Source organism: Schistocerca gregaria, chromosome 4 (assembly GCF_023897955.1).
Source record: "Schistocerca gregaria isolate iqSchGreg1 chromosome 4, iqSchGreg1.2, whole genome shotgun sequence".
Lineage (NCBI taxonomy): Eukaryota > Metazoa > Arthropoda > Insecta > Orthoptera > Acrididae > Schistocerca > Schistocerca gregaria.
Window position 1 is genome coordinate 375,269,962 of NC_064923.1, and position 25,488 is coordinate 375,295,449.

The following is a 25,488-nucleotide window of genomic DNA, read 5'->3' on the forward strand; positions in this document are numbered from 1 at the left end:
ACTATGAGACAGGCGAAATACCTTCAGATTTCAAGGAGAATATAATAATCCCAATCCCAAAGAAAGCAGGTGTTGACAGATGTGAAAATTACCGAACTATCAGTTTAATAAGTCACAGCTGCAAAATACTAACGCGAATTCTTTAGAGGAATGGAAAAACTAGTTGAAGCCGACCTCCAGGAAGATCACTTTGGATTCCGTAGAAATGTAGGAACACGTGAGGCAATATTGACCCTACGACTTATCGTAGAAGAAAGATTAAGGAAAGGCTAACCTACGTTTCTAGCATTTGTAGACTTAGATAAAGCTTTTGACAATGTTGATTGGAATACTCTCTTTTAAATTCTGAAGGTGGCAGGGGTAAAATACAGAGAGCGAAAGGCTATTTACAATTTGTATAGAAAGCAGATGGCAGTTTTAGGGGTCGAGGGGTATGAAAGGGAAGCAGTGGTTGGGAAGGGAGTGAGACAGGGTTGTAGCCTATACCCGACGTTATTCAATCTGTATATTGAGCAAGCAGTAAAGAAAACAAAAGAAAAGTTCGGAGTAGGTATTAAATTCCATGGAGAAGAAATAAAAACTTTGCCGATGACACTGTAATTCTGTCAGAGACAGCAAAGGACTTGGAAGAGCAGTTGAACAGAATGGACAGTGTCTTGAAAGGAGGGTATAAGATGAACATCAACAAAAGCGAAACAAGGATAATGGAATGTAGTCGAATTAAGTCGGTTGATGCTGAGGGAATTAGATTAGGAAATGAGACACTTAAAGTAGTAAAGTAGTTTTGCTATTTGGGGAGTAAAATAACTGATGATGGTCGAAGTAGAGAGGATATAAAATGTAGACGAGCAATGGCAAGGAAAGCGTTTCTTAAGAAGAGAAATTAGTTAACATCGAGTATAGATTTAAGTGTCAGGACGTCGTTTCTCAAAGTATTTGTATGAGTGTAGCCATGTATGGAAGTGAAATGTGGACGATAAATAGCTTAGACAAGAAGAGAATAGAAGCTTTCGAAATGTGGTGCTATAGAAGAATGCTGAAGATTAGATGGGTTGATCACATAACTAATGAGGAGGTATTGAATAGAATTGGGGAGAAGAAGAGCTTGTGGCACAACTTGACTAGAAGAGGGGATCGGTTGGTAGGACATGTTCTGAGACATCGAGGGATCACCAATTTAGTATTGGAGAGCAGTTTGGAGGGTCAAAATCGTAGAGGGAGACCAAGAGATGAATACACTAAGCAGATTCAGAAGGATGTAGGTTGCAGCAGGTACTGGGAGATGAAGAAGCATGCACAGGATATAGTAGCATGGAGAGCTGCATCAAACCAATCTCAGGACTGAATACCACAACAACAGGCTGATCAAAAGGGCTATATACGTTTCAGGAGCAAGAAATTTGCTTAGTTACTAATGTTTTTTGTCGATTTGTTTACTGTTACGTACGTGAACACTGGTTAACGGATCTTCTTCTTCTCCTTATTCTTCTTCTTCTTTAATGTATCTGCCTTGTGACAGGTTTCAACCGAAGGATCTCAGTCGTGTTCTGTCCTTAGCATCCTCCATCTGGTTGTATGTTCGTCCGTTTCTAATGTCGTCCATCGCTCTACTTCACTTACTACCTCTTTCTCTCATTCCTTCCTTTCATTGGTTTTGCACAGAATTTCTACACAATATGTGTCCCAGCAAAGGTTTTTTATCTTTTTCTGGTTACTTCCCTTAATCTTCTATCTTCCCCTATTTCATTCATCACTTCTTCATTCTTCAGTCTGTCAGGCCCTTACCTTATTCTCCATAACCAAATTTCAAAACTTAATAAATATCTTCCTTCCTTCTTTTACCAACTCATGATTAACTACTGTCTAATACTACGTTTCAGACATTACATTTAACAATTTTTTTTCTTATCTCCATTGGTTCTTCTAGCTGTTACTAAATTCTTCACCTTTTCAAATACTCTCTTTCCAATTGACATTCTCCGTTTTGTTTCTTCTCTACAGCTTCCGTTCCTTGTCATTAAATTTCGCAGCTTCAGGAAGAATATTACTTGTTATTATTTCCCTCTAACAGTAAGAATTTGTTAATAGCCGCTTCCGTCTGTCGTATTCTCATCACATTTCTGTTTACCATATTCATTGCATTTTTTAGTATTATTTAATATCTGTTGTAGCTCCTCCTCTGATTTCACAGAACTACTTGTTCAACAGCTTCCTCTACAGATTTTATTCTGTCTCCTTCTATTAGAACGCCTCTTCCGCCCTCTATGGCGTTACCCATCAGTTCTTCTCCACATGTGTCGAACAGCTTCGTCACAGTCAGCGTCCTTGACATATACCCCTTCCCAAGCTCATTGCTTTCGTCTTCTGAGACCATACACTGTTACTTTTATCGATGTGTATATTTCCTTTGCAAGCCTTCTCCTAGGATCCTACCGGTCTCGAAATGGAAACCGCCGTAAAAGCAAACAATCTTTATATACAATAGTTAGCTACACCTTGCATCCACTTTTCTACATAGCCACCGCTCCGACTTAGAGCTTTGCAATACACTCATCCTAGAAGGAAACCGCCTGTGCTTGCCAACATTTCTCTACACTAGTCTACAGCCAGCTGCCGGTGCCAAAATTTTGTTTTCATTGCCAATGGTTGATGGGAGGAGAGATAAAACTCAGGGGGAGCCATTTACAGGACGTATTGTGCTTCATCGAACATTTCCCTTCAAAAATTCTGCAGGAGCATCTTCATTGCCCCTGCAGAATACGATCTAGAATTGTGGTGAAGAAGGAATGGAAATGGATAACAGTTACGTTATGTGAGACGCATGGCATTAGGCGAAGTATCTCACCATGACTTCATACTTGGGGTGAGACACTACCTTTTAGGGAGCTTTACGCGCTGACAGTGCGCTCAGAACTAAGAAGATCGACTTATGCGATCAAGGGGCATATTAGAGACAATGCGCAACACATCTGTGTAAAACGTCATCTGATTTTCACTGTAATTTCCATTTCTCACACGATCGGACCTTACTTCCCGAATAGCTCTCGTATCTTGCCACCACCTTTTAAAATTCCCAGCAGTATATTCCAGTTGACTGTATCTAATGTCTTCTCTCAGTCTGCAAAACAAAAATACATCTCCTTTTCATTTTTATCATTCTTTCTTCATTCACTATCAGACAGTCAGTAGCAGTTCTGTTCCTTTACTCTTCCTTGAACCCCAACTTGTCGTCCCCAGTATTATATTCAATTTTCTTTTCAGTCTCCTTAGTGTGACTCTCTTTACAGCCTCTGAACAAGCGGATAAAGCTTTTGCATTCTTTTGCGATCCATTATTTAAGTAAAGGTACTCGAGCAAAAATGAGAAAACAGAATGTGGTCGGTGCAGCGAGTACAATGGTGCGCAAAACTTAAGGTCGAAAGTAACTTCCGCGTGCTGTGTAACTACCAATAAACGTAGATCGATGAAACTTGGAACACACGTAGAAATAACTGCTACAGTACAGGGCAGATCGTATAACTAAGAAATACGCAATGGAATGAACAGAAATGACAGTTTTACTCAAAGACAATAATTACACCGAACTCACCGCGAGCTATGATGGTCACCTGGACATTACGAAAAGCAGTGCATGGTTAATAATCTATTGTGTGATCATCAGCAATGCAAGTTCTGCAACGTGCTTCCATGCTGGCCACAAAGTTGGTAAGATGTTGTTGTGGTGGAAATTCCATTCATCCACCAGCTGCTGTGTGGTCGTTGGTGCATGTGGACGAGTTACTGTATGTCTCCCAAACGCATTGCACACGTGCTCGATGGAAACTGGCAGGCCAGTCTATTCGTCGAATATCCTGACTTTCCAAGAGCTCCTCCACCAGCTGTGTTAGATCCATAAAAATTTAATCATGATGGAATGCACTCCTGCAAAAACTCACATAGGGAAGGAGTACATTGTCACAATACTACTGAACAATGAGTGTATCGTGTTTGCAACATAATGCCTCCCCACATCAAAACACCTCCCTACCAAAATGACCGCGTTCTACAGTCTTCCTGGTTGCATTACATGCCCTCATATGGTGAGAGGTACGAACACGTAACGTATCCAGGAACATTTTCGAGCATTATCGTTTTGGTGGACCAGGTGATACGGCATGAGGAGGCATATGTTGCATGGGCGTACGTAGCTCAAAACCTTCGAATAGGGTACAATCAGCGGTCAACTTTATTATGACACTGTACTCCATCCCCATGTCCATATTTTCAGGGGTGCATTCGGCTTTGACTTCATATTTTTCGACGTCAATATACGATCGCATCGAAAAGTGTAAGTGGATAACCTCTTCGAACGACAGGATATTTGGCTAACGGACCGGTGTGGCGTTCACTCGATTTAATCCCATCGAGCACTTGTGGGATGCGTTGTGGGAAACGTATCGCAGTGCGTCTAAATGCACCAACGAACATTGAGCTGTCCTCAACTGCACTAGTGGAGAGACTTGCCACAATAACTCTTTACGAACCTTGTGGCTAACGTGGAAATTTGTTAAGGAGCATGCACTGCTGTCAGTGATGATCACAGATCCTATTAAGAACTATGTCCCACCTTTTCTTATGTGTGGTTGCCCATCACAAATCGCGCTGATATCAGTGTAATTACTGTCTTTGAATATAAGTTTCATTTCTATTCGTTTCACTGCGTATTTATTTCAGCTAGCCTCAGTACCATACTCTAGCAGTTCTTTCTATTTACAATCCCAATTTCATCGACCTACGGTACTTGGTAATTACACATCATGAGAAAGTTACTTTCGTCCCTAATTTTTGCCTGCCAGTGTAGTAGGGCCTGATTATGTCGTTTCGGCATGTCGATGTCTGTTATGACAGATCTTATCTCCTTTCCCTATTGATTCGCGTCTGAACAAAGCAACATGGGATTTATAGGTCCCCTTGATGCAAGCACCTGATTGCTAATCCCATATAGTAATGTAGGTGTCTACTTGCAGTTTTCTTCCCGAGAGATTTTCTGTCTTCCTCGACTCGGATTTCTGCCTCTGGAAGTCATTTCTGGAGATCTTTATGGTCATTACGATGAGTGGTGCGAACATGAATGGCGCTTTGCCCGGAGCAACTATTACAGTGTTGGAACACGCGAGGCAATACGACCCTACGATTTACTTTAGAAGATAGATTAAGGAAAGGCAAACCTACGTTTCTAGCATTTGCAGAATTAGGGAAGGCTTTTGACAGTATTGGCTGGAATACTCTACTTCAAACAGTGAAGGTGGCAGGTGTCAAATACAGGGAGCGAAAGGCTATTTACAATTTGTGCAGAAACCACATGGCAGTTATAGAAGTGTAGGAGCATGAAAGAGAAGCAGTGGTAGGGAAGGCAGTGAACCAGGGTCGTAGACTACCCCGATGTCACTCAATCTATATATTAAGCAAGTAGTAAAGGAAACAAAAGATAAATTTAGAGTAGGAATCAAAATCCATGGAGAAGAAATAAAAACTTTGCCGATGACACTGTAATTCTGTCAGAGACAGCAAAGGACCTGGAAATGCAGTTGAAAGGAATGGACAGTGTCTTGAAAGGAGGATATAAGATGAAAATCAACAAAAGCAAAACCAGGATAATGGAATGTAGTCGAATTAAGTCGGGTGATGCTGAGGGAATTAGATTAGGAAATGAGACACTTAAAGTAGTAGATGAGTTTTGCTATTTGGGGAGCAAAATAACTGAGGATGTTCGAAGTAGAGAGGATATAAAATGTAGATTGCCTATGGCAAGGAAAGCGTTTCTGAAGAAGAGAAGTTTGCTAGTGTCGAGTATAGATTTAAGTGTCAGGAAGTCTTTTCTGGAAGTATTTGTATGGAGTGTAGCCATGTATGGAAGTGATACATGGTCGATAAATAGTTTAGACAAGAAGAGAATAGAAGTTTTCGAAACATGGTGCTACGGAAGATTGCAGAAAATTAGATGGGTAGATCATGTAACTAATGAGGAGGTATTGAATAGAATTAGGGAGGAGAGGAATTTGTGGCACAACTTGACTAGAATAAGGGGTAGGTTGATAGGAGCCGTTCTGAGGCATCAAGGGATCACCAATTTAGTACTGGAGGGCAACGCGTAGGGTGAAAATCGTAGAGGGAGATCAAGAGATGAATACACTAAGCAAATTCAGGAGTATGTAGGTTGCAGTAGTTATTCGAAGATAAAGAGGTTTTGCACAGGATAGAATAGCATGGAGAGCTGCGTCAAAGCAGTCTCAGGACTGAAGATCACAACAACAACAATAATAATATTAATTACAGAGCGGTTACAATGGAGCTGTAAAGGATACTCACAGTGTACGTTGAGCCGCCACTTGTCTTCTAAGGCACTGTCCTGGATGTAGGGGTTCTCGGCCCGGCACGTCAGGTACTTGCCGTCGTCATCGATGACCGGGATGAACGTTAGGATGCTCCGGCTTGCCCCGCTGTCCTCCGAGAACTGCAACACATAAGGGTGCCACACTCTTCTCTCTCTCTCTTTCTCTCTCTCCTCCACCTCTCCCTCCCCTCCCCTCTCCCACTCCCTCTCTCTCTCCTTCCCCCTCTCCCCTCCCCTCTCCCACTCCCTCTCTCTCTCTCTCTCTCTCTCTCTCTCTCTGTCTCTCTCTGTCTATGTATCTCTTTCTCCTCACATACACACATACACACAAACACAAACACACACGCGGCTCAGAAATATCTTGAAAATTACATATTTTTCCGATGTTCGATATAACCGTGGACAAGAATAAAATAATTTTTAAATGTGTTGGCAATTGCGAATATGGACAACAATGGGTTGTAGAATGGAATGACGACACTGAAAATTTATGCCGAACCGGGACTCGAACCCGGATTTCCCTCTTGCAGCGAGCGGCCGCCTGATCATTTATCTATCCGTCCATGACTCACATCCAGACCTAAATTTCCTTATGTCGTCAACCAAGCGTCTACAATCCGTACGCGTACATCCGTTGTCTATATTCCCGTTCAGGTTAGACATTTTACTTGAAAGTCGCTTTCCCGGTGTTGGCGGATATTAAGTGAGTGTTATTCTGGATTAGGAAGCAAAGTTCCTTTGGAAATGCACCGAGTAAAATGTCTGACCGTTACGGGAATGTACATAATGGATGTAAGAGCACAGGTAGTAGACGCATAGTTGACGACACATGGAAACTACGTATGGCCGTGAGTCATGTACGGATAGCCAAATGATAAGGCGATCGCAAGCGATAAGCGGGAAATCCCGGTTCGGCACAAAGTTTTATTGTCATCATTCCATTCTACAGCGGATGATTGTCCATATTCGCAATTTCGAATACATCTAATGTACAGCGGCTGTAGGAGCCGCAATGCCTGTCTCTTGGACGATGCGTGCGTGTCCAAAGGAACTCTGCATAGGCACTGCAATGTGGAATTGAAAATAATTTTCGTTTGAAATAGGTAAGAGAACAACTGCGTTTCATTCTACAGACTACACCATAAACCTGATGACAGAAGTAATTCTTGACGATTGATATTTGATTTACTTTCAGGATTAACACCTGCAATGTATGCATAAAGGTTGTGGATTCCGTGACATGTGATTGGTTGTATAGGTCCTGAAGGTTTGCCCTGTAGTCGAAGTGGTTATTCAGGTTATAATAGTGTTTTCTCTTTTCCAAGTTGGCTATAGGAATGTATTTAATTTTAGGACTCTTCTGCAAGAACGTAATCATTACTTTTGAAAAATTCGAAATTGAGACTCTACTACTTTCACTTTTTAGGAAGTACCTTGGTGGATCCCCGCGCAGTTGAGGTACACCGGTTAGAAGAATTTAATTAATATACACGTTGATTTAGAATATTAATGAACAAGGGCATTGGAGCAGTCTCTACAATCTCACGAGAAGACATCCCCGACTCCAGCACGAGGAACACCAACGATCGGCGAGGCAGCGATCACCTATTGTTCTGTCATGAAAGAAGAGAGCTTATGTGTTTTACTTGTATATTCAATTAGGTAATTACTATTTCTTTATGCCTCCGATTTCTGGCATGTAAAAAAGGGCAAGCGGGATATCGGGTTTCCGAGTCTTGGTCCGGCACAAATATCTGTGTGTCGCAAGCAGGTGTTGTCAATCGACATTCACAAATGCGAATCCATTTCGTGAAATTTATGATATATTCGTTTATCTTTGACCAACAATATAATTAGCAGCAGAGAGAGTATATTATCCATGTGCAAACTGCAAGAATGTGGTGGTGATATTGGTAATATGGAGAAGTGGAGGAGCGGTAGGGGGTGGGGGTAAGGTGGAAGAGGAAGTCTGTTCCAGTGCTGGCGGCAACTACACGGTGCAACAGTACACTAATTGTCTCTTTCGGCGACAAATTAATAACGTTGCTCACAGCGACACTCGCTTAACTGCACGTCTCATGTACGAATTGTGCTTGAATACTACTGTGGTATACTAAGTAGAACACAGATAACACTAGTAACATCCATAGTGCGCTAGCCAATAGTCTATAGATGTCTGAAACAGCTCTCTGTTCGGAAAATGCAATTGGATCGTTCAATGTGAATAGACCAATATCATCGTCCGAAAACCTAATGTGCATGGAACAATTGCATCCCTTTATTTCCGTCTTTTTCTACCGATTTATGACTGAACGTGTGGATGTTTACATTGAGACTACGCAGGACGATCCGTTCAAATTAATATCCCACACTAACGGTACTTGCATCCAAGTACCGTAGTTACCGTAGAACTTACTCAGGCGTTCCGTTTCTGCTTTACTTAAGACTACGGTTTGTATAAGAATACTATCTCCAGTTGCGTAAAAAACTCTTTCTCAGAAAAGCTATGTTTGCATTTTTAGCGTACACCACGTCTCCAAAAGCGGTCATGTCTTCAGCTTTAGCATTATTACAATATACATGCACATATTTAGTTACACGAGGATGAAGGATGTGTAATCATTAACATGCGCACTAAAGTGTATCACACCTGATGATCAGTCTGTGTTCTTTTTCAGTCGACAAGATACTCCCTAACTATAGCAAATGGTATGTTAGACCACTTTTGTACTGTAACTAATTACATTTTTTAAAGACTGTTTGATGCTTTGAAGGAGGAGGAGGAGATTAGTGATTAACGTCCCGTCGACAACGAGGTCATTAGAGACGGAGCGAAATCTCGGGTGAGGGAATGATGAAGGAAATCGGCCGTGACCTTTCAAAGGAACCATCCCGGCATTTGCCTGAAGCGATTTAGGGAAATCACGGAAAACCTAAATCAGGATGGCCGGAGACGGGATTGAACCGTCGTCCTCCCGAATGCGAATCCAGTGTGCGAACCACTGCGCCACCTCGCTCGGTTTGATGCTTTGAAACGTAAGTCTTGAAGCAGCTGTAATTTAATGTTTACCTGAAATATCTTAAGATGGGCAACTGGCCCGAAAAGGCTATGTGAGAATAAAAAGAAGCGATCTGCACGCTGAAACAGGACGGTTTTGTACAGGGGCAAAGTGTTTCTAACGGGAGCAACAGCAATTTAGACTCAAAGTGCTGAGTTAGTAGTCTGTACTTCAACGTCCGCTGACTGACAGTTTTATGCAGCTACTTCTATTAGCGATGTGAGTAATGGAACTAATTTCAGCACCGACTCAAAAGCTGTGTAGCATGCAAGCCTCCCACGTGCTGTTCCCTTTAACAGGCGTTCGCTGAAGTAAATCTTTAGCTCAGACTACGGATTTTACGTTTACCGAGGTATTTCATAAACATCGCCAGGAAAATGTCTTGTGTTAACGTCATCATCACCATTCTCGTGGAACAACTAACTTCTTGGATAGTTTCCTGCAGCATTAACCCTGCCCTTTCATTCTTATTTCAGTACGGAGACATCTACGTACCTCTTGCGTATTTTTGGCACAGTTCCCATTAATTAGTCCTTTTCGTCGCAGATTTTGGTTAAAATCAGTCGTTCCCTAATTTTTATAGTACGAGGTTACTTTTTCTTTATCTGTAAACCTTATTTCTCGTATGTTAGTTCATATTTTACTTGCCTATCCCAGCTATGCAGTTTCTGAAACAATTCCTTCAAATCCATTTCACTATTTGTCATTTATAGATGACCATAACTGAATAATCATTTCTTTGCCTGTGCCAAGTTGTTTCTAATGTATCTCTTAACATGTGCCATCTTGTGCAACTCGTCGTTTCTTTTGCTCTCAATCCTTGCATTTTACGTTTAACCACATACTATTCTCCTTTGTTCTACCCTTAATCTCACCCATTCTCCCTTGTTTATATTTAACTGAAAGCTTGGGCTGTGTAGATTATCCACATCTATTAACACCTCTCTTTCAGTATAAAGGGTTGCGTCGTCTAAAATTTTTCTTGATATTTCTCCATGTACTTTTATCCCTTTTCTGAAACAATTTTCATTGCCTACAATGTTTCTTCGAGGTGTCACTTAAAAATATTGATAATTCGCTGGAACGCTCCATGAGTCTCTTCCTCACACGGGTCTGAGATAAAGTTATTAAATGATGTCCAGTAGACCTCCTAAACCATTTTTATGTTGACCCTTGTCTCTGGGTTTAAATTAATAGGTTTCTACTGTTGTTTTTTTCGGATTTTAGAAAGCAGTTCCAGCAATTAATGAAATAGATTACTTCTGTTTTTAGCCTTTGTAGTTATGTGAGGACCTTCTATGCAAGTGCTTCCCTGAGACGAAGAGGTTAACACACTAGAGGAATTTGTGGGGGCCGCATCAAATCAGTCAGACGACTGATGTTGAAATAAAGGGGCAGGATGCTCGTATATCGGCAACTCTGTCCACATGGTTTCTATTCGTGACATAGCACCACTTGCTATCGTGATCGTGAACTGTGTACCATTTTAAACTGCCCCATCTGCCAACCGCTTAAACAGGGTGACTTTTGTATGCGTATGTAAACGCAGCCTGCAGACAAAAATTCCTCTATGATTTTTGGTTTTCACAATAATCAGTGAACACCCGATTCCTTAAGAATCGAACCCCTATATATGAAACTGCTACAAACTTGTGATTATTTTACCATTAATTGAATGTATTAAATATTTGATGTTAAGCATATAAGAAAGAAAAAATTTTTGAAGATGTTCGAAATTATCTTTAAATTTGTTGGAAGTCGCCAAGTTCTCTCGTTATCAATCACTGGACGAGTAAAGCATCGGTAATTTGTGCTATGTTTCAAGCAATAGCTAGTTTTTCACGCGTCAATGTTTATGAAGTTATGTGTCCTGAACTGTGTGTCGTACAGTGAGAGAATTTTGTAGGTATATTCCGTGGTATATCTGGATATTGTCTACAAAATATATTGCAAATAGAGTTAGTAGCAAAAAATGATAAATTAATGCGTCATGTCTGATGATGAAATTTTACTGCATGAACCACCAACATGTAGTAAGCGATAATATTTATTCCTTTCATTATTTTGTGAGGAGGAAGGGGAGTTGGAAGCGAGAAAAAGTTTCGACGAAGTTTCGAATTATGTGTAAAAATTCTTGTAACTCCCCAAGCGCTCTCATTCTCAAAGACTGAATATACATAACTTGGTAACTTGTGCGTCGTGAAGTATGCTGCCCCAAGACATATACGGGGTTTCTACCTGCAAGAATACTCTAACTGTGTTAAAGTTGTACTGTAAGTTTACACCTCTTATTCAGTAGATTATCACAGCCTTTTGATTTTTCAATTCTGTCAGTTATTACATGAATACTGAAAATTAAATTTTTGTTGAACTTTAAAGTCGTTAGATAGAAAATTTTCAACTGTCACTGGCTGAATGTGCAACGCGTTACTCACTTACGAATATACGATGACGAGTTCTTTTGAAATGTTGACGTCATACTGTTGGTAATATAAATTTTTTTTTACCGAATCTCAAATTATTTGTATTCAGATATGAGTATTTACAGCGCCTTATGCATCACCATCAGATATAAAATACTTGGCTCTCGTAGCACGACAGTTTGAACTGTAGTATAAGTTTGCTCTTTATGTGGCCCCTTAATTTTTAAGCTGCTTCTGTAGTATCTGATTCACATACTTTCACTGTCTACTTCTTCAGTCTTCTCAGAGTTCGTGCCTCAGATTCTGCTGCAGTTCGGTTTGATGTGCTACTGGTAGCCATGAGTTTTGTGTTTGATCGTGCATAAGACTCTGGAACCAGTCACATATATGAATTAAATACTTTGCGATGCAGACAGAGAAGTTTAGCGTTACAGTTTTTTCTTTACCGCAACGACCTTAGCAATCATCTGTGACAAGTATGCGCGGCTATCTGAAGCAGCCAGCTTAATGCTCGCGTACAAATAACAGTTCACCGCTTCTATAGAAGCTCAGTGTAAGCTCAGCGTATCCAAAGTTACGAACCTCTTTTGCTTAGTTGAAGATTGCAAAATTTCGTGCGTTTTATGGTGATCATCCTTCCTGTAGACGGAGCGTATCCATAAAATATTTACAGTCTGACTATTTTACGTATGCGTTACCATTACTTTCATCTTTCTTGTGGTTTCAGAGCTAAAAGTAACTAGCGATAGCTCCATAACCACTGATTGAGAGTGGAGCGATCAAATCGCATAACTGGATCACGGAACAGCAGCACAGGGGCGTTCTTTGAGATATCCGCCTGTCACAAACGGGAGAAGCGTATGAGTTACCATTACGTTCATCTTTCTTGTGGTTTCAGAGCTACAAATAACTAGCGATAGCTCCATAACCACTGATTTGTGTGAAAAATGTTACAGAACTTTTCCTTACGGAGTTTTATGCTCATACCTCGATTTTCCGTACACATTGGGAAATCAAAGGAACGCATCCGGCCACCCCTTAAAATTAACCTTCCAAATGAGTACTGAACCCTGCCGACGCTGCATGCGATGCGGGACAAAGGCGGTATCAAAAGAAGAAGAAGATCGGGAAATCAAGGGAAAGCTAAACCTGACTGGCAGCTCGGGGACTTGACCTGCCTTCCTCCCGTTCACCAGTCTTATCCGGCGAGTACCCTCGGACTGCTACAACGTCACAGATAGGTTACATAAGATTTTCTACAGTTTTAACCCCTTTCCAGAGATTAAAGCAAAGCTGGCGACCATCATCTGCTTCGGATGCTGGAGGCAGTTGGGTTCACTTTTGAAACATGGCGAGTGGTCTCAAATCTGCTGACAGGTACTTCCGCTTCGGTGGTTGTTAATGTCCAACTGACGCAGATAAATAGGGAAGTACTTCAAGGAAGCCCGCTGTCAATGACTTTGTTTGTGTTGACTCTGGAGCCCCTATTTCGGATGCTAGCATCCTAGCTGACAGGTTGTACGCTTTCCGGCAGTTGTACGTCCATACACGGATGACGTGATGGTCCTACTTCGCAGTCAGGTTGAGATACCTCGACTGAAGGTTATAATCGATAACTTTTGTCGAAGCTCACGTGCAAAACTTAATGAAGGTAAATGCGAGCTTCGTCTCTTGCGAGGTTTTGATGACGCGCTTGTTCAGTGGGCTTCTTCGGTGGATCGGCATACGACTCTCGGTGTCTTCATTGATAGTTGTCCAGTCAAACTGGCGGCTCTCAGCTGTAAGTGTGTTACTGAAAAAAATCCAGGGAGCGATACTCGAGCATGAAAGGCACCCTTTTAATCTGCTCCAGAAAGTCCGAGTACTGGATACATATGTCTTACGCAAAAGCTTATTACATAGCCCAAGTTTATCCGCTTCCCTCGATGGTGGAGAAGAAACGAAGCCTCGTTCCTGGAAGGGGGAGGGGGGTGGGGGGATAGAGAGGGCTGGACCTGACTGACAGACGAAAGAAGACGCAGATCCTATATGTGGATCGTACCACCTCACTAACACAAATGAGTAGAGGAGGCTTATCCACGTCCTCCGATAGAGAGTGGCGTGATGAAATCGCATAACTAAATCACGGTGCAGCAGCGCGGGTGCGCTCTTTGAGATATCCCCCCGTCACAAAGGGGAGAAGCGTATTTTTTCATCCAAACAATAATAACCGGAAGCGCTAAGCACTTCAGGTGACTGAATGGGAAATATGGAACGATGAACGATGAAGCATAGCATCTGAAACTACTGGTGGCCGCAGGAGAGAAGATGACACTCTGTAGCAAATTTTTTATGTGCATCATTCTTCATACAGTTCTTGTACTGCCCAAGCGAGCTCTTCCACTCAAATGGTTTCCCTTACGTCTTTTGTGGCTGGGCGCTCCCGAAAGTTCCTTAGCACCGCTATCCCCACAGACCGTCAATAGGATTCCGAAGCTTGTCTGGCAGCAGACAGCCCGTCGCTGGTATTTCAATAAGGCCCACGGCCACATAGTTGCGCCTTCGGCCGCTCAACGCATGTTGGTCGCCGCTGCCTCCACAGCGCGGGTCAGGGAGCACGTACTGTAGCGGCCGTGCTGGAGCTAGGCTGCTGCGTCCTGTAGCTACTTGCCGTGCTTTCGGACAACAGCCGTTATACTGCCCGGGCCCTGCTGTTTGAATACACTGGGCAGGCGCGCACACGCCCGCCCGCACAAAAAAGGACGCGAGTGTGGTCTCGCATTGAGTTCAGGCTACACGTCAAAACTAATCTAAATTACAATGTTACAAAGATTGTTATAAGTTGCAATCCACACCTGTGATATATTACAAGAATAACATTGTACCTTACACCTTCAGCTAGTGAATTAGACAGCTTTATTCACTAGCGATAGCGGTGTATACGACCATCTTCAGATGAATACGGAAGAAGCGTTCAAAAACACACTGTTTTTTACAGTGTTACAGGTCTACTAAGGACTACGTCAAGATAACTGCGTATTTATATTTTCTTTCATCTTCCTAAAAAACGGAAGAAACGTTCAACATCACACATACATTTCTATATTGTTACACATCCACTAAGAACTACCTCAAGATAACTGTGTATTTATCTTCCGTTTCACCTTTCTCCAAAATGTCCTGTTTTTCTCACATTGAGCTCATTTCCTTTCATCCAACATTTCATACAAGTCTTTTTCTCTGTTTGGTTGGTTGGTTGATTCAGGAGAGAGAACCAAACAGCGAAGTCATCGGTCCCGGCGAATTAGGGAAGGATGTGGAAGCAAGTCGGCCGTGCCCTTTCAGGCGAACCATCCCGGTGATTGCCTGAAGCGATTTAGAGAAATTACGCAAAACCGAAATCAGGATGACTGGAGGCGGGCTTGAACAGTCGTCCTCCCGATTGCGGGACCAGGGACCAGTGTGCCAACCACTGCGTCGCTTAGTTCGCGTCTCTGTTTGTTTTAGCTTTCTCAAAATCTTCGAATATTTTGACTTCCAGTTCGAACTTGTCTCTGTTGATTAAAGTCTCCTTTTTAATCTCCATTTCTTCTGAGTACTTTTTATTTTGCCTCCTCACCCATTTCACTTGTCTGTCTTTCTGCTTTGGAAGAAAGTGTGAATCTTCTTTCTTAATCTATCTTCCTTAATTTTGTCAAGGTGTCCACAAAGAGTAACAAGTCTTTACCTGGCTCTATCTGTTATTTTAAGGCGGACGGAGTATATTTCGTTATTTGGTCTCAAAACTAAATTTCTACCTTTTTTCTTGATTGGGCCTAACATTTTTCGCTGGATTATTCTTTATACCTTCTCCTAATCTTCTAATGCCCTTTTGCATCGAGAGAAAAATAGTATTTCCGACACACGGAAGACTTCTGTATTACGAATGTATTTTCCAGCTGACAGATGAATAATAATGGTGACAGACAGTCTCCGATTCCTGATACAAGTTGGAAGGGACTAGAAGATGATCCAGGGAACTTAACTATCGATATTGGGTTTGTAAAAGTCGTTTACTTATTTCCAGATTTTTCCTATCTACTTATAATTCTTTCAGGGTGTTGAGAAGGGGCCCTCTCTGTATTAAATCACATCCCTTTTTAAGAACCAACAAATATTAATCTCTGCGTGTCCGTAGTGCGTCAATGTCACTCACTGGTTACAGGAAACTGGTAAGCACTCTTACATTGAAGACTTAATGTACTAACTCTAATGCATGATCTGCAGTGATCACGACTATATTTCAGAATCGGATGTGATGGTCATCTTTATACAGCATTTGTCAGAAATACACTATCCCTAACCAGTTCAAACTATTATGAAGAGTATCTGGTACAATTTTGGATATCTTAAGTAACTTACGCTCATAATAGTATTTCAAACGCCATGTGTCTCTACCGGTCTGATGGCAACCGATTGTTTACGTTTGCTTAATCAACGTATTTCAATAAATTCGACAGTTACCATGGAAACAATGCAAATGTTTGTAAAAAAATCATTGGTCATAAATTCCAAGTTAAAACGTAAACGTGCACCTTGTATTCAGATAAACTCAAAATAGCTACAAACAGAATTTTTTAATATCGTTGCGGTAAACCCTTCGAATATTATATGCAATGAAAACATTACTAAGTGACACACCGCTCGGATTTTTGGGTGGAATGACTCCCTCCTAAATGCCCGAACGACCTGAGATAGAAATACATAGAAAGCAAAAGCAATATTCTTAAGTAATAGGTGTAGCAGTATTTACATAGTGTTGCTTGATGACTAAGTGGATGTCAGTTAGTGATTTCAAAATTCTAGGCCTCATTCGTCAATAGTTCCAAGACGTTTACTGTGAAACTTCACTTGTTTCACTTTGTAAACGATTTACTGATGTATCGGAATGCAAGTTAAAGTTTAGGTCCCTCAGAAATGGTGAGCAATTCACTTGAAATGTCTAAGGAGGGCAAGGGCGTACCATTTCCATTTATTTGTTGCACGTACTTATTACTCAACAATAGACGCAAAACGCTTTTGTTTATAGAAACTACTCTTGCTAATCTGTTCTTATCGGAACGGAAGACCACGCGCAAATGTTGTAAAAAGAACCCGTGCAGAAGACTTCCTGGTTGGTATTGACACTGAGAAGGAGACTTTTTTCTCATCAGTCTTCTTAGGGGTTTGGTGCTCTCCTACTTGAATTCGTCTCCTGTGCTTATCTTTCCTTTCATATCAGGACTTGCTCTCAACGTTCTTAGTTATTTTTTGGGTGTAGTTTAATCCCTGTCTGTTTTATAGTTTTTATTGTCTACAGAAAGTACCTTGGAAGTTATTCCTCGACGTCTTATCATCTGTGGAAGATATGACAGAGAAAAATACGCCACATTCGGTCGCCGACTTTCGCCAAGTGATCCTGCCAGCCAAACCTGAAATAAGTGTACCGTGTTTCTGCAGCTACGATTTCCTTTTGCTTGGTTCACTACTGAAAGGAGACGAAGCAGCTTCACAGAGTCATTGTAGTATGATCATTTTACATACGAATTAGTCACTCTTATGATTTTAAGAGTAGTATATTGTTAGCTTCAGAAAAAAAGCGATAGCTCTGTAAACATCGATTTATGTGAAAAACGTTACACAGTTTTTTCAATTAATATCGGCACTGTCCGCATCAAGCTTGATTTTCGACTGACACCGAAAAGTCACCTTGTGTATCGGACGCTTCAAAATCATTACGGCATACGTCTACGGATGACGAAAGATGATGTTACTGGAAACAACTTTAGGTACACACAAAACCTTCCCTGACGCTTCCTGGGGATGCTAGCCCTCATTTAATACTGGTTATGCCACTGATATGTGCCAGGGCGTAGTCAATCAGAAGCGTTTGTATGTAATGTGTGTTACCTGTCATCCAGGCATCTGCTCCGCCTGAAAGGCGGTTGGCCAAATGAAACTTAAGTTTCTGATTCACTTCTAAAATATCTTTGTCAGTTAAGAGACACTCATTCCTAAGGCTTTCTTGCTCAAAATCACTCTTCCAATTTAATGGATCACGTTGTATGCTGCACACCAACTTATCAGACTGTTAGTTCAGTGAAATGTTGTCGTATCAGGACAGAGACGTGTAGTTTGGCTAGAAAGCATCAGCGAACATCTTCCCTGTAACAAAAGTTGTTCTCCATGACTTGATCTATTACCCCTAGAGGTTTATCTCAAATACCCTGTATATAACTTACACGTACTTAAGGTAAACTACAGAACCCAATAAGTACTTACCAATACTGCGGCAAACTGCTTGTCCCACGAAATCTTTGTAGATGGGAAAAGAAAACAGAATACTATGCTTTGGCTTACATAAATATTTTGTGATGTTGTATACATGTTAAAGACGCAACAGAAGTTCCACAGCCTACCATAAGCCCAGCGGCTGGTACGCTGCACAGTGAATAAGTAGATGGAATGTTTGTTCGCTTGTTAGTGCCATCATGTCTAACATTCGGTATACAAGAGTGACGGTGATAAATAATGTGTTGCAAAATAATTTAATTTGTTTGAATATAGGATATGCTTAGAGGCCAAAAGGTGAAAGTTGCCTGTTCATTGTATCCTTCCATTTCTTCCCAATATATTTATTTTCTAGTCACTGCCGATATCTATCTTTGCAAAAATGTACGCGAGTCTACTATAAACCGTTTCGATTTATCGGCAGAAGCACTCTGATTCTGTGTCTTTAGGGAGACAGTTTGTTTCCGACCAATGGGAGTCTTTCGTGGGTTGAAGCCTATGTGGTCGTTCTGCTTTGAAAGGTATGGGAGTCTTCCCCGTGTCCGTTTCGAGTTCATCTGGTAGCTAGCTATTGAAGTCTGTCATTATTTCCATTTACCTGCCTTGAAGTTATTGTGACGGGGTTATAATGGTATTACTTGTTTGCGATCACATTCCGAATACGAATCGGGTCATGTGCTCGGGCACAGTGAAATTTAAGCTCACACTTAGTTGAATGTTAGCTGATTATGCCACTGTACATTATTTTTTCATGTCGCAGTGCTGTAAATATAAATATATTACCGTTTACTGAAGTATAAAATCATTTCTTTACTTATTCAAGTACCGTGAAATCAGAATATGATGTCCCTATTGCTTTCCGTAAATCTAAATTTTCTACTTGTACCTTTGAATACCCCTGCGGGATTGTAAAATATTTTTACGTGCTTAGTTTAATTTAACTGCTTATAAATCCACTTCTTTTGGAATTATTGGAAAAAATAATTTATAATTCTTTAACACTCGACTGTATGAGCTTTTTTTGGTAAACAACAGAAATTATTGATTATTTATTAATCGTTCACTTACAGTGATATGGGAACATTATCTGTGCTGTCATTCAACATCATGTTACACACCTTATAAATCTAACTACATTCATGCTCATAAATTAAGGATAGTGCTGATACATGGTGAAACAGCGCTCTGGTATGCGGTTTGCCAGTTTAAATCACCTCGGGGGATTACCATGCGGAGCATCTGACCTGCGGTCGTCGCACAGTGGCGCTGGCAGCAGTCCACATACTCTGGAGCTGTGTTGATGCATGTCAGAGTACGGTGCAGTGAATAGGTGTGCAGACGTTTACAGACGTGCTAATGGTGACTGTATGTAGAAAATGGCTCAAAGAACACATATTGATGACGTTATAAGGGGTAGAATACTAGGGAGACTGAAGGCTGGTCAAACACAACAGGTCGTAGAACGGTCCCACCGTGTGCCACTAAGTGTGGTCTCACGATTCCAACAGACAGGAAACGTGTCGAGGCGCCACAGAATGGGGCGTCCTCAGTGTACAACACCACAAGAAGATCGATGTCTCACCATCAGTGCCCGCAGACGGCCACGGATTACTGCAGGTAACCTTGCTCGGGACCTTACCGCAGCCACTGGAACATTTGTCTCCAGACACACAGTCTACAGACGACTGAACAGACATGGTTTATTCGCCTGGACACCTTCAAGTTGCATTCCACTGACCTCAGGTCAAAGGGGAGCCCTTGAAGCATGGTGTCAAGAACACAGTACATGGTCATTGGAACAGTGGTCCCTGGTTATGTTCACGGACGAATCCAGGTATAGTCTGAACAGTGATTCTCACCGGGTTCTCATCTGGCGTGAACCAGGAACCAGATACCAACCCCTTGTCCTTGAAAGGGATCTATATGGAGGTCGTGGTTTGATGGGATCATGATTGGTGCACGTACACCCCTGCATGTCTTTGACGAACTGTGACAGGTCAGATGTATCGGGACGTCATTCTGCACCAGTATGCCCGCCTTTTGAGGGGTGCAGTGGGTCCCATTTTTATCCTGATAAAGCATGGCCCCACCAAGCTACCATAGTGGAGGAGTACCTTGAAACAGAAGACATCAGGCGAATGGAGTGGCCTGCCTGTTCTCCAGACCTAAACCCCATCGAGCACGTCTGGGATGCTCTCGGTCGACGTGTCGCTGCACGTCTTCAAACCGCTCCGACAGGCACAGATGCAAGAACGGGAGGCTATAACCCAGCAGCTGCTCGATCACCTGATCCAGAGTATGCCAACCGGTTGTTCGGCCTGTGTACGTGTGCATGGTGGTCATATCCTATGTTGATGTCGGGTTACATGCACAGGAAACAGTGGCGTTTTGTAGCACATGTGTTTCGGGACGGTTTTCTCAACTTATCTTCAATATCGTGGACTTACAGATCTGTGTCGTGTGTGTTCCCTATGCGCCTATGCTATTAGCGCCAGTTTTGTTTAGTGCCACGTTGTGTGACACCACATTCCGCGATTATCCTTAATTTATGAACAGGAGTGTATATGTGATCTAATCGGCAGAAATAATTCACTCTTTCAACTGCTTACCTATGTATTTATGTACACTCGACTTCAGCAAAGGTTATCGATTTTGAACAGTTTCTGCCAACATAATCACCCTAAACACAGTCTAGCTCGATGGAGCCTGTGTGTGTGTGTGTCATGCATATATAAATAGTTTCCTTAACATTACTCATAAATTTACGGTTTTTTGTCAAAGGGCAACACCATTCAAAAGAGGGTTAAATGATACACTGGAGCATGACACGTTACATGGACGCCATCTTTGTTGAAAATTGTGACACGCTTTGCTATCTACAACCACTCAGGGTGTATCAGAAATCAGTTACTCAAATATCTTCTCATAAGACATTGATAATAAGCCACTTTTGCTTCCTTATTATTAGGCACCAAGTAGGTGAACGAGAGTTTTTTCTCTGATTGTTGCTGGTTATGTAATGTAAAGATAAATTTGGTTATACATCGGAAGTCACATTCATTAATTATCTCTAGACTCAAATGGTTTACAGGGTCTTCATACTGTCAGTTAAATAATTTAGGAAACATCTTTTTCTTCAGTGCTGGATGCTACAAGCAGAAAGCTAATGTTCTCAGTTGTGTAGGTATAACTTCTGCAAGCCAGTTCTCAGTGTGTAGGTATAACTTCTGCAAGCCAGTTTCTTTTCAGTTGATTTGAATTATGAAAGTGAATATTGTATGTTGCCATTTCTATTCTTTTTTTGTTTGAGTTACCAGTTTTCTCATTGGTAGGATGTGACCCGCTACCACTTCCTCTCTTGTGCCAACCTGTTCATCAAAGGCTACTACTTGAACCCTACCTTGTCAATTATTTGCTGAATGTATTTCAATCTCTCTCCTCCCCTTAAAATTTTTACCCATATCATTCCGTGTAGTTCCATGGAGGTTATTCCCTGATGCCTTAACACATGTCCCACCATCCTGTCCCTTCGTCTTTTCAGTTTTTTACAAATGTTCATTTCTTCTGCAGAGAATCTCTTGAGCCCTTACCTTATCAGTCCATCTGATTTTCACCGTTCTTCATAGCACAACATCTCAGATGTTTCGATTCTTCCCTGTTCCTGTTTTTCCATTGTTCACTACTGACTACTGCACAGTGCTGAGCTCGGATCATATATTCACAAAATTCTTCCTCAAATAAGACCTATATTCGATACTGGTAGACTTATCCTGGCCAAGAACGCCCTCTTTGCCTGTGCTACACTGCTTTTTATGTTTTCCTTGCTTCGTTCGCCTTGTGTTATTTTGCTTCAAAGTTAGCAGAATTTCTTAACTTGGTCTATTACGTGGGCATGAATCCTGATGCTAAGTTCCTCACTATTCACATTTCTACTACTTCTCATTACGTTTATCTTTTTCATACTTCCTTTTAGCCCATATTCTGTACTCATTAGTCTGTTCCTTCCATCCAACAGGTCCCGTACATCTCTTGACTCTTTGGGTTTAAATCTGGATAGCAATATCACCAGTGAATCTTATCACTGATCTCGTTTTACCCTGAATTTTAACCCCACTCTTGAACCTTTCCTTTACTCTCATCGTTCATTATTCGCTGTATAGCTAGTGCAATAGGAATGAAAGATTGAGCACCCGTCTTACACCATCTTTAATAAGAGCGCTTTCTTGTTGGTTTTCTAGTCTTATGACTCCCCCTTGGTTCTTGCACATATTGTATATCACGTGTTTTCCCCTATTTTTCTCATAATTTCGAACATCTTGTACTGTTTTACATTGTCGAACGAACACTCTAGGTCGAAAAATCCTATGAGCGTTAAGGATAAGATAGAGTTTTTTTCCTTTTTTGCATGAGAATTATACATTTTGGATAACTTCAAGGTTTCATGACTTGGTAATCACTACTTATGGGAGTAGTTTTTGCTATTTATCACAACAAATATCATTCAAAGTGAAGTAATCCGCCGCTCTCATTTGAGCGTTCGTTAGAGATTATACTACAAAAGAAAGAGCTTCCCTTAGAATGTCTGAAAAGTGGCACGGGTTCATTTAGTAAGCTTCAAGTCACACAAGGTGCACAGTTGCTGGTGGTAGAATTTAATTGTTCCAGCGCTTCGAGAAAAGTATGTGGGAACTTGTGCGTACGGATATAACAACAGGACCAGCAGCAGAGGGAAGCTGAATGCATAACGGCCCTCAGAACGACGTACGACGAGTGCTGGTCATTGTTGCGGAACGACACAATGTGGGTAGGACCAAATCCTGATTCAGGAGCCTCGCCGAATCCGGAAGTCGACGTCCCTCTTGGACCCAGCAGGCGCCATCTGGCGGCGCGCCGAGGAAACGGACCGAACAATCGCGCAATTTGTCCCCTCTGGTGGCGTGGTCTTCCCCGACCCCCTCCCTCCCTCCGCACCCACCACTGCACAATGAGGCCCGCGCAGCCGACAAACACCACTCGCCCCGAGTTTAATTGATGAGTTATTAGCACCCCTCCCAGGCCGGCGAGTAATTTCTTAAATGGTGGCCCTTCGCTCCGTTAGCCGTTTTCTCCGCTTCACGCGAATCTCTGTACACTCATCATCTCACCAGTCATCTCTCTCTCTCTCTCTCTCTCTCTCTCTCTCTTTCTCTCTGACTCACTCTCTTTCTCTCCCCCAATCCCTTCTCATTCCCTTTTTACCATCAACAGCGTCTAATTTTTTTTCCTTTCTCCTCTTCCTCGTACTTTTTTTGTATCTGCCACTTTCCGGTTGGACAGCTATATATATTTCCGCCTTCGCTTCCTCTCGCTCGTTACAGCATCGTGTCGCTCTATTAATATGCTTAAGCGTCTACTGAATGGCTCCGCTTTCCGTAGAGACTGCTCCTTTCGCTTCCATCTTTCAAGAGATTTCTGGCCAGTGCCGCCAAGACCGCAGGTTAAGATAAACGCTGCTGAAGTGGTTCTCTCGGTGGGAGATGGCCTGGAGAATTCTTTGTTTATTACAGCCGCTGTTCGCTAATAAAAGCCGTTTCATCGTAGCTGCTGATCCGTGATCGTATTAATTTTATCTCGTCGTAATTTTTTTTTTTTTTGGCTCAGCTCTGTCATTTATTCTCTCTGAGAGACAAAAAAAATTGAGAAAGAAACGTCCTATTACTTGCTTGCAGAGAGCTATTGAGTTCGGTGTATAGAGACGCTTCATTAAATTTTCAGGTTCTTAGAAATAAACACTTAATTTGTCTCTCTGGTAAAATATTTTGCTACAAAACTGTTCAAGCAGACAAACTCAAGCGGTTCACGATGAAAATTAAAGGCACAGAAAAACGCATCAGTATGTATGGTGGGCCACACGAGATACTTCTGATGTTAACATTTTACATCTACATCTACTCGTGGCGTAACGTGCTTGGCGGAGGGTACCCCGGACAACTACTAGTTATTTCCCCTCCGGTTCCAATTGAGCGACGAAAAACGACCGTTTGTACGCTTCCCTATGAAGCCTAGTTTCTCGTATCTTAGCCTCGTGGGCCTTACGAGCTATGTATGTTGGCGGAAGCAGAATCGTTCGTCAGTCAGCTAAAACTGACAGTACTCTAAATTTCCTCAATAGTGTTTCGTGAAAAGAACACCTCCTTCCTTCCAGGGATTCTTATTTAAGTTACCGAAGCATCTCCGTAACACTTAACTTTTGTTCGAATGTACCGGTAACAAACGTAGGAGTCCTCCTTCGAATTGATTCGATGTTTTCGTGCGGCTGAACCCGGCGGAGGTTCGAGTCCTCCCTCGGGCATGGGTATGTGTGTTTGTCCTTAGGATAATTTAGGTTAAGTAGTGTGTAGGCTTAGGGACTGATGACCTTAGCAATTAAGCCTCATAGGATTTCACACACATTTTAACTTTTTTTTTCGATGTCTTCCTTCAATGCACATGGTGCGGATCCAAAAGAGTGGAGCAGTACTCGAGAATAGGTCGATCCAGCATTCAATATGTGGTCTCCTTTTCAGGTGAACCACTTTTTCCTAAAAATCTCCCAATAAATCGAAGTCGACCATTTGCCTTCCCCACTATAGTCTTCACACGTTTTCGTATGATACAGCATGCAGCTGCGTTCCCCATATGGACCGGAGAAGTGGACCTATCCAGTATGTTCGAATGCAACTGTTTTATTCTATGACATACCGCCTTTAGCAGTGTTTTGTTCTGACGGACGACAAATGTTGGGAACAAAGTTCAGATCTCTTAAATTCTAATATTTTAGTTATACGTTCGCCTGAAGATGTGATTTTTACTGACACGATATCGGTAGTGATTCAATAATAAAGGACTAAATAGAACTGAAGTGGCTTATTAATACCCCCAAGATCAATGGAAACAATGTTTCCATTGTTTGTTAAAACCAATCCCAACAAAAAACTTCAAAGGGCTTAAGCATAGCATTATGTTTTAATATTACGGAAAATATATATATTTTGCGCAACAGGGTCACTTTTTTTGAAACCCGGTAATTGTCCCCCGTTACGACGTAGAAGTTTGAAATTCAGCTCAAAGGTGCCAGAAACTTTGCTCTGTAACGCTTCAAGTGTGTGGCATCCTGCAGCGCTACCCTCTGGCTCAACATCGCTTCAAAAGGCAAGGGTTCGACACATGCAAATAAAAAGCCAGAGCTGTAATGTGGGTGAATTATGTCACATTTGCCCCAAATTTCACTATAATTCTGACTAACGCCACTGTGGACGAGTCATATGATGTTTACACAGATTCTCCCCTTCGTCTGACACCTCGGCGACACCTAGAGTTCAAATCA

General features: G+C 41.8%; 1 protein-coding gene across 2 annotated transcripts in view; it reads right to left on the reverse strand.

The window, feature by feature from the left end:
- Nucleotides 1-25,488, reverse strand: part of LOC126266694 (neural cell adhesion molecule 2) — a 571,136-nt gene that overhangs the window by 250,509 nt on the left and 295,139 nt on the right. For both annotated transcript variants that reach the window (XM_049971131.1, XM_049971132.1), the window contains exon 6: nucleotides 6,349-6,493. In XM_049971131.1, coding sequence (XP_049827088.1) covers nucleotides 6,349-6,493 — 145 coding nt within the window. The remainder of the gene's footprint in view (nucleotides 1-6,348; nucleotides 6,494-25,488) is intronic.